Source organism: Xenia sp. Carnegie-2017, unplaced genomic scaffold, assembly GCF_021976095.1.
Source record: "Xenia sp. Carnegie-2017 unplaced genomic scaffold, XeniaSp_v1 HiC_scaffold_22, whole genome shotgun sequence".
In the NCBI taxonomy this organism is placed as follows: Eukaryota; Metazoa; Cnidaria; class Anthozoa; order Malacalcyonacea; family Xeniidae; genus Xenia; species Xenia sp. Carnegie-2017.
In genome coordinates this window covers 3,662,770-3,680,875 of record NW_025813485.1, presented here as the reverse complement: position 1 = coordinate 3,680,875, position 18,106 = coordinate 3,662,770, and the positions used below count along the sequence as shown (strand labels likewise).

General features: G+C 33.1%; 1 protein-coding gene and 3 long non-coding RNA genes across 4 annotated transcripts; all 4 read left to right on the top strand.

Moving 5' to 3' along the window:
* Nucleotides 1-786: 786 nt before the first annotated feature.
* On the top strand, nt 787-2,746 carry LOC124446546. Its single transcript, XR_006948469.1, has 4 exons — nt 787-897; nt 1,301-1,393; nt 2,221-2,268; nt 2,702-2,746. It is a non-coding gene; the product is annotated as an uncharacterized LOC124446546 (long non-coding RNA).
* On the top strand, nt 2,745-6,876 carry LOC124446545. Its single transcript, XR_006948468.1, has 8 exons — nt 2,745-2,765; nt 3,001-3,066; nt 3,447-3,554; nt 3,696-3,769; nt 4,242-4,310; nt 5,045-5,153; nt 6,407-6,633; nt 6,849-6,876. It is a non-coding gene; the product is annotated as an uncharacterized LOC124446545 (long non-coding RNA).
* A 521-nt stretch (nt 6,877-7,397) lies between these two features.
* On the top strand, nt 7,398-16,957 carry LOC124447043 (A disintegrin and metalloproteinase with thrombospondin motifs adt-1-like). The gene is made up of 20 exons (XM_046997946.1): nt 7,398-7,543; nt 8,023-8,131; nt 8,557-8,783; nt 8,970-9,075; nt 9,447-9,670; nt 10,109-10,217; nt 10,424-10,650; nt 10,870-11,004; nt 11,658-11,792; nt 12,491-12,661; nt 12,804-12,962; nt 13,051-13,224; nt 13,333-13,491; nt 13,916-14,061; nt 14,382-14,445; nt 14,624-14,737; nt 14,907-15,080; nt 15,155-15,298; nt 16,137-16,322; nt 16,737-16,957. The coding sequence occupies exons 2-20, from the start codon at nt 8,085-8,087 to the stop codon at nt 16,931-16,933; spliced, it is 2,898 nt and encodes a 965-aa protein (XP_046853902.1). The 5' UTR covers nt 7,398-7,543; nt 8,023-8,084; the 3' UTR covers nt 16,934-16,957.
* Nucleotides 14,044-14,622, top strand: LOC124447308. The gene is made up of 2 exons (XR_006948685.1): nt 14,044-14,087; nt 14,553-14,622. It is a non-coding gene; the product is annotated as an uncharacterized LOC124447308 (long non-coding RNA).
* Nucleotides 16,958-18,106: the final 1,149 nt, after the last annotated feature.

Sequence of the window (18,106 nt, the reverse complement as noted above, 5' to 3'; positions counted from 1 at the left end):
TGACGTAAGAGGACGCATATGATAAAAGATCGTTAAAGGAAAGCGCAATTTTTTATTTGTCTTATGGAAATATAAACGTTAAAATACGAAACTTTATCAACACAGCTGGAGCAAGTGCTCCAAAATTATTGGAACAGCAAAAATTTGTAGCAGCGCACTAAGAAATATGAAAGTTTTAGCCTTACAAAATCACTAAATTTATTATGAACTACTATACTACTATCCAACGAAAATGTTTAAGCGCCTTGTTATCCTATTCTTAATCTATTTTGCAATTATTTCTAATTCATTTTTTTCAAACCTTGCGTGCTCACTAATGAAAGAATACTTTTGTGAATTTTGTACATCAAATTTTTATCAGGATACGAATTTGCTATTCACAAAACTAATTACGTAACTTGACAATGAACGAACTCGAATGAAAATTGATGAAATTAGATGACATCCAGTGGAAATCTAATAAAAGATTATGATTGTGTAAGTTAGTTATTTGTAAAATGAAATGCGTAGCTACTTATTACTTGCTATGACTTCAAATTCTACGACAGGTGTGTATTGGAAAAAGTCTTCATCAACTTCATTTTCCCGTCTTTTTAAAACCATTGCTGTCATATTAATAGATAATATTTATAATTATATGTTTGCTTTGTCTGGTTGTGTTTTCCATACTGCCTATCTTTCATTTACTGCCAACAAATTTTTTGGGCTAGCCACTTATAACTAACACGCATGCTAACCGTGTCGTAGGGCTTATTAACGTTTGTTGTGTATATGTGTTGTCAAGGTTATCATTAATGTTTGATGCGATGTTAAAGTAGCAATTGCTTTATGAACGGCTGTATGAAATAACCTTGTTGTAAAACGAAGTTTTCGAATTCTCTTCTGGTGTTATAAAAGGTAGTTTTAGTATTTGCTCTGTTTTTAGAGGTTATTATACATCTTTCTCGTTGGATTTTGCAGGTGCATGTCGTTTTCGATCTGTTTTGCAAATTGAGACAACATATACAATAATGGACTTTTCTAAATTATTTGAACGATCTGTAAAATATAATGTGCATGAGTTGATAAATTAGAGTGAAGTCACGCATTCTGTTCTGCATTATGAACTATGAGAGAATTAGCAAGTGTAGATGAACTCGCTTTATAATAAGAATGTTGGAAATTTTCTTAAACGTTCGGTATTTGAATTGATAAACAATTGCAATATTGCGTATAAGATAAAAGGCATTTTATACCTGTTTAAGTGCATTTTTACCAAGTTTATATTTTCATGATTTTGACGAAAATAATTCTACTATAGGGACTATGAAAAACTCAGAAACGCATTGTGTAGTCTTGTTGGTAATTGTTGCTCATTTTTTGTCTTCCGTTTATTCGTCCTCAACGGATACAGGTATTTCAATCTATATATGTATTCTAAGAGTTTTATGCTTTGCTAGGTTTTGATGTTTTTAGCTACTTCGAACTTTAGTTGCTAAAAATTCGGCTTGAATAATGCCTATATATTGACATTAATTATTCAACTTGATTGAAAGCTTTTACCTAGCGTTTTGCTGCATAAACTATATTTATACTCGCAGTTTCGGTTTCATGTGCATAGCAAATTGAACAAAGATGAGAAACCTCTTTAAAAGTTAGGCTTTTCAATATAAAGTGTTTCAATTGATATTAATTTATACTCCACAAGACGATAGCAACAGGTCAAAACCAACGAAAGTTGCCGATCAACATTTTTTGGGACTCTGTGGGTTGATTATTGAATAGGTTTTACGCACTATGTGTATTTTCAAAAACCCACTTGTTGATGTAATTATCTTCTGTGAGTTCATAAACTTCAAAAAAACTCTCTTTTCAACTGCTTTCTAACACCGGCAACGTCATTATGTACTCCTGCAACAACAATTTTCGAACACGTTATCACAGCCAACACGATATCAGCCATTGAATTTTATCACACGATTTGTGCAAATCAGAACTTTTTTGTGTGTCAAAAACCATTTTGGTCGCGAGCTATTTTCGTTTGGCTTAGTATCAAAGGGTATCTTTTTTCGTCTTCTCTAACGATTACCTTACCTTATTCACCTTCTTTGATGAGGGATCGCCATCATCAACCACCCCTACCCCATTAAATTGATTAATAGTATTCTGTATAGCGAATATCCAACTAAATATCAAAGATCACGTTAGGGTCTTTCAGAACATTTCTTCTTTGTTCATTAGGCAACAATGGCATAACGATTGACTGTGAATGCAAGAAAACAGACTGTGGTAAGTGAGACATGTTCGTGCTATGCGAACTGTCTGAACGTCAGTATTTTTGCTTCAAATGATCCTAAGCATGATAGGCCATTTTGTTATACCTCTTACAACGGAGGTTTTTTTTCCCTGTGGAGCATTCTCTTTAATGGACAAAATAGTTGTTTTACCCACTACCGTCACACGATTGTTTGTTTACTTCAGTCAAGCTAGCTTGGATTTATCGATGTTTTAAATGGTAAATTCTAACGATGAAATGTCGCTTTTTTTCACAAATTCACTTTAACATTATCACGTATAACACCTTTATCAAGTTAAGAAATACTGCCGCAGTAAGTTGTGGTCTTTTGAATTTCTTAACTTCATCACTGAAACTCGCTTCTCTAGCAGTTCTTTCATGGCATTTGAAGAACAGCAATGACAGTTACATATTTTGTCATTGTAGTTAATTATTATTGCAACTGTCAAACTTACTCAAATACTACTGGAGGCGCGGGAACGTTGTTTCTGTAAGTATATAAGAGATAAAGTTTGGTATTTTCAGTATTTTTCTTCATGGACTGTTTTTTTAGTGGTCAAAATCATCAGTTTTTACATGCAGTTGCCCATTGGTTGTTCTTGTTTGTTTTATCTTGTGTTGTGTTTTTTTTTTGTGTTGCTGTGTCAGGCTGTGCAATGTAGATTCCAAATTTATTCTTGGCGTCCCTGTGTTATATAAATGATCACGTGGTATTTGAATTTCAGATGACAGCAGTACGAATTCATGTGTTAAAAATGAAACTTGTGACAGGATCGTGACATGTGATGAAAGTGAGTGGAATGAGTTACTTGAATTTTACTTACAAATTCACGAAATAATGCTGTATGATAACGAAAAACATTGCATTGAAAAGTATTGTCATTCATAACTGCATGGTACATGTTATATGATCATTCATGACGGTATGGTACCTATTGTATGGTCACAATGGCATGATACATTTTGTACGTTCATTCACAACGGTATGCTACTTTTTTAATGGTCACCACTGTTTGGCTGATGTTGTGTGATCACAGCATCACAATATGTTGCGATGAAATTAGTCATAAATGTTTTGCAAATCACTCAGCACATGGTTAATAATTTGTAACTCTTGGTAACAATCATGTTGTGCAAATCACGTGACTGAACGCTATAGTTGTTATCATAGGTTGTCATAAAAATGCAACTTGTAAAAGGAACGATTCTGGTCACTATGCTTGTGTTTGCAATGATGGATTTTGTGGAAGTGGTACACACTGCCAACCAATATGCAATCGTAAGAAAAATGAGAATATTTCATGTTTTCATAACATTTATAGGTTGCAAGAGTCTTCAACATAGACTGCGATCTTAGATTAACATGTGTACTTTGACATTATGACTCTGTGGACACACGTCATTGATTATTTTTGTTTAGGTTTCTCAACAGTTTCTTCAGCTGAGTGCAAGTGTCCTTGCCTGAAAATGGTGTATTTTGTAATGTCAGCTCAAGTAAAAACTGAATTACCTCAATTTTATCATATGCTTGCGACTAATTTCGTATTTTACGTTTGCATATCACGTGTTATTCATGTGCATACCTACGTGTTTTCATGTGCATTGCACGTCTTTTTCATATGCAATTTAAGTAGCATGGCAAGCCTGCAAGTTGGTCGTGCTATGTTGGTATTTCGTATCATTAGCATTATTTATGTCTTTTTAAATTTATTGTTTTTACAGTAAATAAACAATTTACACAGCATGATCAAATTTGCATGATGGCTGCCTCTCTGTGGACGTCATGTATTTTTCATAAGCGTGTTACGTACTTTTTATGTCCATTTCACGTATTTGTCTTAAAACATATCAACCATCAACTGTTCAATAAAGGAAACTTACTTCTGCTTAGAGTAATTTCAATGTTGGAATTTTATAATTCTGTATATCAGTTTAAACTTATAGCAATGCAATCAACTATTTCTAGCGACCGATAAAAAAGCTCACATTAAGGCAAAAGTGAATGATGACTTTGTAAATTGTTTTTGTCAGATAGGTGAGTCGACCGTCGAAATAAAGTTAATCGTAAATGTATTTGTAATTCGGTTTGATTTTTGTCTGTATTACATGCTTGGGCGTCCGAATCAGTCGATAAATGTAAGAATTTTATTATCAATTACGCCTTGCTCAGGGTAAATCTGCACCATTCATAGTTTTGTACATCCTTAGTGGCATTTTATGGTGTAGACAGGTTATTAATGTGAAAAGCAAAAAATCCAACGAATTCCCAAAAGCGCCCCTGAACGAATGGATAATGTTTTCACAAAGCCATGTATTTTACTTTGTATTCTTTTTTTACTACTCCGAGAACTGATTGTATTAGTGAAGTCAAGACTAATTAGAACGATCAACATTTGTAAACATTTCCACGTCTCCCACTGGCTCAAATCATTGTACTTTACACGTGCAGATGATATCATGTGAATTTTTTATTTTTATCAACATAGCGTATAATATTGTCTGTTAATCAATATATCTTCGATTCATTTACAATAAGAAGAAGGCAGCTTATGCTATTATAAGTGTGGTATTTGTTTTTCATATAAATACTAAAACGTCTCCTTCCTGAAACAATTTCTGTACTTGTATCGAGAATTTTAAACTTATTCCAACCAAAAATTCGAGGATGCTTCAACAAAATTTTACAACATTAGTAAGTTGTTTCAAAAAGATTGAAATAATTACATATATCTATTATTTTGGTAATATTTGATTTCAACTCTATTTCAGGAGCCATCAAGTTTTCTAGTCGTAATTATACGGCTAACGAAAGTGATGAAATGGTAATGGTAAAGATTGAGGTTGATGGATGCGCTGTTTTTCAAGATATCGTCGTGAAGTAAGTTATAAGCACTTTTACTGACAGATTTCATATATTCGTATCGAATTCAATGCTTGGGATTTGTTTGTAGAGAGTGCAAGAAGAGTTAATGGCCACTACTCTCCCCCTTAAAACCAACAAAGTCATTTTCCAACTCTTTCAATTTGGGGGACTTTAAGCTCAACGTAGCAAATTTCTTTCTTGAATCAAGTGTAAAAACTGACGTAGACATGTAATTGTAAAAAGGTACCAGACATGCTGCCTCATAGTAGGGCCAAGAAGTATGCACTGTTGTACTAAACAGAGGTATGCACACTGGCGTAGGAACAGGAATCACGGGAAATCCTAGTATAAACAGGAGACATGAGACATTATAGTAAGAACAGGAAGCATACGACATAGAAGGAACAAGAATCATAATACATTATAATAGGAACAGGGAGCATAGGACATTAGCTATTGTAGCAACAGAAGGGACAGGATATTATGGTAGGAATTAGAGGCATGGGATATTATAGTTCGAACAGGAAGCATGGGACATTATAGTAGGAACAGGAAGGATGGGACTTTATAGTACGAACAGGAAGGATGGGACATTATAGTAGGAACAGGAAGGATGGGATATTATAGTAGGAACAGAAAGCATGGGACATTATAGTAGGAGCAGGAAGGAAGGACATTATAGTAGGAACAGGAAGGAGGGACATTATAGTAGGAACAGGAAGGAGGGACATTATAGTAGGAACAGAAACCATGGGACATTATAGTAGGAACAGGAAGGATGGACTTTATCAACGAACAGGAAGGAGGGACATTATAGTAGGAACAGAAATCATGGGACATAATAGTAGGAACAGGAAGGATGGGACTTTGTACGAACAGGAGGGACAGGGGACATTATAGTAGGAACAGAAATCATGGGACATAATAGTAGGAACAGGTAGTATGGGACTTTATAGTACGAACAGGAAGGAACATTATAGTAGGAACATAAATCATGGGACATAATAGTAGGAACAGGAGGATGGGACTTTATAGTACGAACAGGAAGGATGGGACATTAAAGTAATTTAAGTGAAAAGACTCTTAAAGTTTGAATCTACATGGATTAAAAGGCAAAATTTTAACGTTGCAATTTACAATTAACTCTTCCTTTAGTTATTCGATAGGATATGTTTTTACTTAAATATGTAAAAATAATATTATTGTCGTTATATTTTTGATTGTATGTATGACTTAATAGTTTTCAATACAATTATCATTGTATTTAGTGTAACTACACAAGATCGCTCTGCTAAAAGTGAAGAAGATTATATTCTTAAAACATTCTCAGTCAAATTTACTCCAAATGACAGTGGTCCAAAAATTGTAAATATTTCGTTGAAACAAGACAATTTGTTAGAAATGGATGAGGATTTCTATGTCTTGTTGAATGTGACAGATGAAAGTGTCCAAAAGAAAACGGATGCTGTAAAGATAACTATAATCGATTCCAGCAGTACGTGTTTTCATAGTGAATTATGAAATGATTTTAAGAAAGTTAACTGTCATCTACAATGCACAATTAGCAATAAAATCTTCCAGTAGCGTAATGTTTACGAAAATACTGCTTGATCAAGTCTACTTCTCATATTTTAATGTGTTTAAATGTTCAATTGCAAATTGGATTCTTGTTTGTTTTAAATGTGTTCTCATTAATGAACTCTTTTCTAGATATAGATGCCAATGTTTCTTTTGAAAAGCCACTATGCATTCCGTGAAGGCGAAAATGTGTCTGTACCTATTACGCTATACGGAAATATAACTTTACTGTGAACGTCAGGTAACTGTTTCATGTTTCGTCTTTGCGTGTATTCATACCGTTTCGTTGTAATTTGTGATTTCTCGTTTTTCACCTTTCGACTGTAGTTTTTTATCTGTTAAATATTTTTCTTTGACCAGACTCAATAAATAGAGATAAAGTAGAGAGCCGCATGTTTGGCTTGCTATTATATAATACACAACCATTATTGAAATCTTTTATTTTTGCTGTTGTTCGTATATCTAAAATTGTTAATATTTTACGATTAAGATACGTATACTGCACTGGAAAAGACAAATAATTTTCAAATCTGAGTTTGGATGAATTTTCATTGCATCACTGAATCGTATTTTCATAGCAATAATTGTTCTTTCTCCAGGATTATTTCAAGCTCAGAAACAGCAGTAGAAAAGGTGGATTACGAAATCAAAATCAGGTGATAACGTTCCATCCAGAGAACAGGAGCAAACCATCCTATGCAATATTACCATCAATGCAGATGATTTCGTCGAAAAAAATGAGACATTTTTTCTCAAAATTTCATCACCAACAGAAATACTTCATTTTCCCGAACCTCGCGCTAACATTACCATTATAAATAAAAATGGTATGCTCTAAATATTATTGTGCTATTTCTAGTTGTATAACTGTTTGATCATTCTGGTCTTCAACTGCTGTTGTTTTTTACCATCGTGAATTTAAAAAAAGTTGATCTTGTTTCTGATTTAAAATCGATATCATGATTATAATAAGCACACTTTTGTCGACATTTTATAATTAACACGAAAATATGGTAGCTACCTTCGAAATGTCTGCCAAAGTTATGTAAAACATGAAGTGAAATATGTCATATGAACGACAATTTTTTTGAAAGTTAACATGTTTTACCATGTTCATATCATGTTTAGTATTTTAAATATTAATTCTGCATTATTTTTTGTGGGTTTGCGCAAAATCTATTTTTGCATAATGTTTATTTATACAATGTCTATTTTTTAAATGTTCTATGTTTTTTTGTGTTTAAATTCTCTGCTTACAAAGAATGATGTTTAAAGAAAATGTAAAATGTGAAATATTTCTTTTCAGTTGCTACAGTGAAGTTTAAGAAAAGTTCTTATTCATTTTTTGAAAACAATAACAGCGTTTCAATGGAAATAATTCTTCATGGTAAAATTACGTTCGACATAACTGTCAAGTAAGTAATTCCATGCAATCTTCATGTCTTTCCTGTTAAACAAAAAGTCCACAATATAAACCACTATTTATTTATTTACACATATTCGACATTACATTTGTTTATTTAACTAAATTTTTACCTTGTTGTTCTTTACATATTTTGGTGTTTGTTACCTCTGTTTCAGTGATTATGTATTTGTTCTTGCGTCATGTTTTTTCAAAACTTACGTAATTTTGTCGGCTTACGTCATTAATTGTTGTCAAGAATCATGAATACAGGATGAACACCCGCACTTCTAAAAACTGCGGGAAACTATTAGTCATTTCCCAGCTCTTTTAATTTCACATTTGGAGAATGTTTTGTATGAGATTTTACAAAACGTATGATTGCATTTGCTTTCTCAATGACTTAATAGTTTTCTATACAATTATTATTGTATTTAGTGTAACTACACAAGATCACTCTGCTAAAAGTAACGAAGATTATATTCTTAATACATCCTCAGTCAAATTTACTCCAAATGACAGTGGTCCAAAAATTGTAAATATTTCGTTGATTCGAGATAACTTACATGAAATGGCAGAGGATTTCTTCGTCTTGTTGAATGTATCAGATGAAAATGTCAACATTACAATGGATAAAACAAATATAACTATCTTGGATTCTGATGGTATGTGTGTTCACAGTGAAAGAAAAACATTAATATTCGAACGAAGATTACTGTACGCATGCTTTTTACTGCATTTTCATGGTTCAGTTATTTTTCAATGCATATATAATTAACAAGAAAGATCTATTGTCGACCTCTGTCTGTTCGAAATGTGTCTTCATCAATTGAACTTTTTTCTTAATCTAGATGTTGCTGTTCTTTTTGAAAAAAATCATTACGTATTTCATGAAGGCAAACTCGTGTCTGTACCTATAAGTCTAGACAGAAATATAAGTATTCCTGTGAACGTCAGGTAACTGTTTCATGTATTGTCTTGTAACTGGCATTCGTGATGTTTGATTGTACGTTGTGATATCATGGTTTTCAAATCTTGACTGTAATTTTTTTTGTATTTGAAAACATTTCTTTTTTCGATTGCCAGATAATAAATGTAGTAAGTTTGTATAGTAATAAAGTAGTGAGCTGCAAATTTTGTTCGCTATTATATACAATACAATCATTATTGAATTATTTCGAAATCTACATTCTTACTGTTATTATACTGTTAAAATTTAACGAGCTGTATGTGATGAGTTGATTCTGTTTTGATTCTGAGTCAAAATGAATTTTTTTGGCATCACTGAATCATATTAATTTTCATAGCAATGGTTGCTCTTTCTCTAGCATCGTCTCAGACTCGTTCAATGCAACAGCAAAAGAAAACAGTGATTACAATATAGTAAATCCGATAGTTGTGTTTAAACCAAATGATGGGAAGAAGACCATTGGATGTAATTTAACTATTTTCGATGATGGTCTCGTCGAAAGAAATGAGACATTTTTTCTCGAAACTTCGCCAAAGACAAAAGGGAAACAAAGCACGAAAGTTACCATTATATCTAAAAATGGTATGCTATAAATATTGTTATGCTTTATGTCAATTAAGGTGCTTGTTCTATGGTTGCATAATTGTACATTTGAAAATAATTTATCTTGCTCCTGTTGTGGAATCGATTTTGTAGTATATGTTTTTGTCGATATCGAGCTGCTACTGCGTCGAAATGTCAGTAAAAAACAACTTAGAATAGTTTTGTTAGCTAAATTGTGTGTTAAGCTAAACATTTCGTGATGAACGACGATTTTTTTCAAAGTTAACATGTTTTTTCTGCATTATTTTTTATGTATTGGTCAATGTTTCTGATTTGCAAAATGTTTATTTTCATCCTTTTTATATATATCTGTTGAAACTCTCAGCTGACAAAAAGCATTAGAATTGTTTTGTTTACACGTGAGTGAAAAGAAAGTTTAAAGAAAATGTGAAAAGTTTAAACGTTCTTTCTTTTCAGTTGCTACAGTGAATTTTTCTAAAAGTTTTTATTCAGTTTTGGAAAACAATAACAACGTTTCAATTGAAGTAATCCTTCATGGTAACATTACGTTCGACATAACTGTCAAGTAAGTAACTACGATTTTCGTTCATTTTTCTTTCCTTTAACGTTATACTGTATATTATTTATTCACACACATCATCAGTATACTGCCTTCCCACAATTTTTAACTCAATTTTTCGTTCTTTTCATTTGGAGATTCTTCTAAAGTGTAAATAATTTCATCATCAATAATTAAATGAAAAGAAATGTGCTTGTATTTAAATCCTTCAGTCTAGTTACAAAGAATGGCTCTGCCGAAGAAGGTGTGCATTACAGAAATCCAACAACTAACTCCATAACATTTAAACCATCTCAACAAGAGATTAAAGAGATTAAAATACCCGTCATTAACAATAACATCAGTGAATCTGAGAAAAACTTTATAGTAAAAGTTGAGTCGTCCGATCTGAATGTAGTCAGCAACGAATCAGCCACCATCTGGATATTGAAATATGATCGTAAGTAACCATATATCAACGTAATCAATGTAGCTAATTAAGTACAATAATCTTAACGAGTTTTATTTATATCTGAAACTATGAATTTGAGAGTGAATTGCAACAGAAGTATTTCATTGTTATTGCATTTAGATTTTCACGACACAACATATTTCTTGCTTTGAAAATGAACTTCTTGTTAATGAAGTTGATAAAAATGTTTATTTAATTTGTATATAGTTTTCACTGAGTGGAGTGGCTGGAGTAATTGCATTTGTGGTGTCAGAAATAGAACCTGCCGCTATCATTGGGCAGTAGGAGATTGCTTTGGAAAGCTCATGGAAACAGAACCATGTGATATTTCTTTTTGTTCTGGTGAGTTAGTTTGTTTATAAATGAGTTAAAATATTTTGATAAATCTGCATGATGTTGCATCTTAAACATTACAAAAACTAACTGCCTGGAATCAAACGTTTTCTTCCCCAAATGTACGTTAATTTGGACGATTAAATTTGTTTTATGCTGGCATGGTTTTCTATGACTTCTTTTTTCAGAGTCTTTGCACTTTCCATATTCTTATAGGTGTAAAACGATTAATCATTCATGCAAAAAGACAATTTGCGAAATTCTTGGTATTGAAATACTCTTTACTCTTTGCTCGGTGCTCGTTGCAATAATGCTCAAGTATTAGTGTTGGCCATTTCAATTTCAAACACGCTGAAACGTGTAAATCTTTAAACTCTAAATCGCCAGATGTGATTATTGATCAGGCATTGAGTTAATGACCAAGAAATTAAACAAGGCCCTTTCTGTTGTTACACGATTGCAAGACTACGTATGTGGTTTAGGATCAACTACATTGATATTTTGCGATATCTCAAAAGTGCATGATAAGATTATCGGTATTCCCACTGTTCTTAAATTATTCAATTGACATTATCCAAGATTGGATGGTTTTTCTATGAGACTTAAAATCTTGTCAGTTTTATAATGAAAGATTTAAAAGTTGGGAGTTTTTTGTTCTTTAGATGATAATAAAGAGTGGCCAAACAAGGAAGGGTGCAATGTTACATGTATGACTCCCGTTGAGACAAAAAATTGTTTGAACACTACTCAATACTCTTCCAACCTTCCAGTGAAATGTCCGTTTCGACATTGTCCAGGTAGAGATTTATCCTTTTATCTAAACTTACAATTTTATGCTTGTTTAATGTTTAACTTACCAAATTTTAAGACTTTTTTATCACTGCATAAATCGGTTATCTCCACACACAAAAATTAGGTATGATGTTTAACCGCAAAAAGTTGCTTGAAAATTAGTGAAAATACATATGTAGCAAAAATGTTTGTATTTCAACAAATGTATGTCGTGTTTAAATAATTGAAACATTTAAATACTTAAGTTTACTTGCTCTTAGTGAAGCTTTATATGCATTAATTTAATTATTTATAATTAAATAATTGAAACGTTTAAATACTTAAGTTTACTTGCTCTTAGTGAAGCTTTATACGCATTAATTTGATTACTTATTCTTAAATAATTGAAACATTTAAATACTTAAGTTTACTTGCTCTTAGTGAAGCTTTACACGCATTAATTTGATTATTTATTATTAAATAGTTGACACATTTAAATACTTAAGTTTACTTGCTCTTAGTGAAGCTTTATTCGCATTACTTTGATTATTTATTATTAATAATTGACACATTTAAATACTTAAGTTTACTTGCTCTTAGTGAAGCTTTATTCGCATTAATTTGATTATTTATTATTAAATAATTGACACATTTAAATACTTAAGTTTACTTGCTCTTAGTGAAGCTTTATACGCATTAATTTGAATATACCATTCAATTACAGTCGATGGTTGTTACAAAGAATGGGGGAAATGGTCACAATGTAGTAAGACATGTGGAAGTGGAAAAACCCATCGTACTAGACAATGTAGTGAACCTCTGTATGGTGGGAAAAACTGCCATGGTGATATTTTCTATGAAGAAAAAATATGTACAAACCCAGTTATTTGTCCTGGTAAGATGCGATTATTAATGTTTTTTGTGCAATGATTATTGATGATGATGGCAAAATATCGAATCATGAATGAAATAGTCGACACAAAAATAATCAATACAAAAAAATTGAAGTCACCTTAAGATATATTATTTTGCGTTAGACGAGTTTAATTTTACATCATGGAGTGAATGGAGCATATGTAATGTATCTTGCAACTTTGGACAAAGAATACGTACTCGAGTGTGCAAAGAAGAAAGTAGTAAATTTTGTAAAGGAAGAACTAATCAAACCGAAACATGTAATGCAGGCCCATGTCCTCGTAAGTCAAATTTTTTCAGTGTGCTTTTTTATCAATTTTCACAAAGGCGATGCTTATAAATGTGCTTCTAAATGCTATGCTTTTTCAGAAAATGGTAATTGGAGCACTTGGTCAGAGTGGCCATATTGTCCAGGTTCTTGTGGAAGTGCAATTTTGAATCGATCACGAACATGCAATAACCCTCCTCCTAAACACGGCGGAAATAATTGTTCTGGTGCAGCAACTGAAGAAATGGCCTGCAACCATACAAAGCCTTGTACAAGTAATTTTAGCTGTATACATCATTTTTGGCTATCACAGTAACCACGCAGTCGATTTGATGGCGTTTTTTTTAACTATTCCATTGCTTATCAATTACAATATTTTATAGATGAAAGTGGGTTTACTGAATGGAGTACGTGGTCGCTTTGCAGTAAAACGTGCGATAATGGCGAACAAGTTCGAGAGAGAAATTGTAGACCTGGTCAAGACATGTATTGCACTCTTGAAAGTTTGCAAAGAAAACAGTGCTTTGAAAAAGCGTGCCCAGGTTTGTTCTATTCCATTTGATTTACGTATATATGAAACAACAAAAGTCCAAAACTGCTGAAAATAGCACATAATATAGAGAGAGTACGAGTAGGAGTACGAAATTCGACAGTTTAAGAGAATGGCACGAGGAAGTTTGTTGACGTTGTCGCTCATTGTCGCTCCGTCAAAATTTTGTTTTATATATAAACAACAGAACGAGCTTTTGGAGCTTTGAAAGATAGTATACCATGAATTAGGTAGTAGCAGCATTATAAGCATGTGGATAAACATCTGGCTGCAGGTTTTCCATCATATCAAACTCGATTTTCAGGTTTTTTCCCTATTTATTACCTTAACGTGAACACAATTGATTTTTACGACTGAACTGACTTCACAAGACGTGGTGCTCTTTAAAAGAATCTGTTTGTTTTCTTAAATTTTAGTGAACGGTGGTTGGTCACAATGGGGTGAGTGGAGTCGTTGTAGTTCCTCATGTGGTTCAGGTGTAAAATATCGCGTGAGGTTATGTAACAGTCCTAAACCCGACAACGATGGCCTTAAATGCTATGGAAAACAGAGAAGAAGAATCGTGTGTTATGCCTGAACTATGCAAAGGTTTGTGTTATTTTTTTATGCAAAATTGTTAATTGTTGAATGTTCGGTTCAGTAATATGAAATATTACAGCTGAACCGCTTTTACTGGATCTTGTCGTAAAAAACATGCGACAAATAAAAGTCAGACTGCTTACAAGAAAGAAATTTCTCGACTTTGATTAATCATTGTGCATTGTGTTTTACAATTTTGTAATTTTATAGCTAACATAAGATAACATTGCTTTCAAATTACATAGACAACTGTCAATGATGATCATGTAACGACCTCATAACGACAATCAAATTATTACGTAGACAATCCTCGATGAAAAACATCTACTGCAACCTCATAACGACAAACCCAATTACACTTTTTTAAGTAATCACTTATTCAGAATGAAACATCTGCATGCTGGTATTTTACTTAGTTTTGCCCAAGTGAATAGTTGTTTGAGCATATTTTTCTTATGTTCTTGTGGATTTTAGTGGATCATTTTTACACTTCATGGGGAAATTGGAGTGCGTGTAACGCCACTTGTGGTTATGGTACTAAACAGAGATTGAGAAAATGTACTTTCTGCCTAAATACCCACCTGAAAATCCTAATCCAATATGTATATCACCAGAAAAAGATTATCAATATTTGAGCTGCTATGATAAGTCATGTAAAAGTAAGTGTACTCCCCCACTGATTAACGAATGAAAATTATCTTTAATTATCATCCTTCATTCTTATTAGTTAAATCCTGTATGAAGAAAAGTCATTAAGTTACAATTTTACGTATATTTTATTGCGAATGAGATACTGTAATTTACGTAGGCATGCATTTTTTATTTCAGTTGATGGCAATTTTAGCCATTGGTCATTCTGGTCATTGTGTAGTGTAACGTGTGGAGGAGGTATACGCAGAAGGAAACGAATGTGCGATCATCCTTCTCCAAAATATGGCGGAAAAGATTGTCCCGGAAAAAGATTGGATGTGCAAGATTGTAACGCAAGTAAAACCTGTCCAGGTGTTTACAAGATGTTTGAGATTTTCGTGATTATACAAAAAATGTTAACTTTCCTTAAACATTTCTTTTTTCAGATGACGATTCGTACAAACCTTGGACTTCCTGGTCAAACTGTTCACGTGGCTGCGAGGGAACTACGACGAGGAAACGTGATTGTAAAGAAAACTGTTCAATTTCTCAAAATCAGACCAAAGAATGCAACACTGAACTGTGTGTTGGTATGTTTAAAGTAAATGCATGACGTTTGCTTTTTTGGAAATGAAAAATTTTATTAAGAGTCCTATTATTTTGGATAAAGTTCGAATATTGACAATATTTAATGCTATAATATGTATTTTATCATAAAATATCTACTACAGCATAGGTTGTCTTTGTACTGCATAATTTGTCCACTCTACTATATAAGTAGTCCATTTGTAAGTTGTCTGCAGAACATGCAGAGTGTATAGAAGTAGATAGTTGGAAAAACGTTGCGAAAATAAATGGAGCGCGTGGTTTCCAAAAACCGTTAATGGAAATATGGAGTTGGACTTGTAATGATTCATCTTTTCGGATCAATTTACCGCAACCAATTAACAATTATTAGATCATGTTTAGCATGATATCAACACTTAATCAGACTTCCTTAACTTAGCTTTGGTCGATAACAGTGACATAACATTTTTCTGTTTTAGTTTGTTGCCAGCTTGAATTTATGCCCGTTCAAACCTTTCTTCTGAGCAGAATGGAATGAGAACATACTTTATACGTATAATGCCGACTTTACCCAATAAATTTCTGTTTGCACACGAAAAGAGAGGTTCCATGCTCCCTGATCCCCTACTTCATAGTCCCTGAAATTTTCTTTTAGATGCAGCATTCCAAGTCCAACTTACTTATTTGCACCAAAGGTTTTGATAAAATTTACGCCCTGATGTATTTAGTGACGTTTTCCCAACTGTCTAATTTTTATACATCCTGTAAAGTGTAATTTGTCTTCTCGATGATAAAATTTGTCTGTTAATTGTTATAAGTCGTCTACTCACTTGAAATCTAATTTCTGGGATTCGTCATTAGTTAATGGTAGCTGGTCAGAATGGACAAGTTGGTCATTGTGTGATCTGAATAAATGTGGCGAACAAAGCGAGCGTAGAAATCGAGTTTGCGACGATCCTAAACCACAAGCTGGAGGAGAGCAGTGTATGGGTGATGATTTTGAGACGATGCCATGTCGATATGGACAACCTCGACCATGTAATAAAAGTACGTTTTTCCTTGTTTTTACTTGTTTTCCTGATCAATTTTCTGCAAAACCGAAAATTTCAATTTCTCCCTTAACCGTAAATGGATATTGCATGTTTGAAAAGCTATATGGACAAATGGTGCGCGATTTTAAACATTTTAAAAAAATCACGGTGATGATGTACATGAAACGTTTCAACTTTTGTTTATACTCAAGAGAAGTGGGAGCGAAGTTCAGTGGAGAGAATGAGTGGAAGCGTAATCCAAGAATTGGGATTCTCAGTTTTTGATCGGCACGCTCAGTGTCCCCGCTAATTTTTCGGAAAAATCAACGCTTCCCCTTGTCTCCGCTCACGACTGTCATAATTTTCTTCTGTTGTCTGAAAGTTTGTGCGATCCTTGGAAATCCAGGCGTATTTTAACTTTTCTATATAGAAATTACCCGCGCTGGTTGGACGGATTGGTCTTGGTGGAAAATTTGCTCAAAGAGTTGTGGCAAAGGAGTAGAATCAAGATATCGCAGATGTATCAACCCACCACCAACATCTGGAGGTTTGAAATGTTCTGGCAAATCGAATGAAACAAAATTTTGCAATGATTGTCCTTGCCCAGGTAATTACGTAATATTTTAACTGAACTATAGCAGACAATATAATTTTATCGGAAGTGAAAAACAAAAAAATGGGTGATGAGAGAATAAAACAAACATTATATGAAAATAACATAAAATATTGAAATAAGAATTTGAGGCCTGCACATGCTTTTCCTCCGTTACAAAATGTGGCATGTACACGATTTCCCTAGATCACAAAAACCTGTAAGGCAGATGACTTGCTAGAAGACCTGTATTAAATAATCAACCTGTCTAAAGAAATCCCTGAAGATTAATCCCTTAATACAGCTGGGTTTAATTTTATGTTTTCAGTTGATGGTGTATACTCGAATGGTCGAATTGGACAGCGTGTTCGCAAACGTGTGCAAATGGTACAAGAAATCGCAGTAGAACATGCACACCTCCGATGCACAAAGGAAGGAAATGTCAAGGCGCAAACTTTACGAGGAGAATTGTAATCCTAATCCATGTCCGAGTGAGTTATTTAATTTACGTCGTTATTCCTAGCTTGTATAGACTTGATGTACTTACATAATTTTGATCTACGAACTTCGATTAATTATTTTCCATCGAAAACATACCACTGAATGTAGTCGCAGAATATGCAAAGATGGTCGAAACTAGTTTAGATGAGTTGATTAAGTTCTTTTTTTACACATCATGTACTATTTTTATACATTGACTACCATTGTAAACAACAAACTATATAAATGAAGTGAAAGTTGACGTTTTTAAACGCTCATTATATTTTGTAATGTAATGGCAAGCTTTAATTTTGGGAATATCAGCGCAAATCAATGACTCTGCAATGCGTGATCTGATGATTTGAAAATTACTCTTATATCTGTGATGATTCGTAGTCATGTCTTTGTTTTTGATTTCAATTGTTGCAAGATGCAAAGATAAAAGCAATATTTTATTTGTAATAAAATCCAAGAAAACTCCTGCCATGTGAGCGGATGATTGTTTTAAATTGATCTTTTTCATTTTTCTTAAAATTTTTAAGCGACTTTAGCCCCCCACACAAGAAGTATTTTGTAAAGATAGATTCAATGTTTTACAGAGGTTCTGTTGCATAATATTTCCAACTGTGAAAACACCTTCAAAAACATTGTTTATAGCCATTGTCTATTAATTAGAACAGTTTTTGGAACCTAGTCTAAATCGATGGAACATTTTTACGCGACTAAGA

Coding starts and splice junctions, on each gene's coding strand:
- LOC124447043 (XM_046997946.1), top strand. CDS start 8,085: ATGGAAATAATTCTTCATGGTAAAATTACGTTCGACATAACTGTCAA. Junction 13,492..13,915: donor CTTTGAAAAAGCGTGCCCAG/GTTTGTTCTATT, acceptor CTTAAATTTTAG/TGAACGGTGGTTGGTCACAA. Junction 15,299..16,136: donor CAACACTGAACTGTGTGTTG/GTATGTTTAAAG, acceptor ATTCGTCATTAG/TTAATGGTAGCTGGTCAGAA.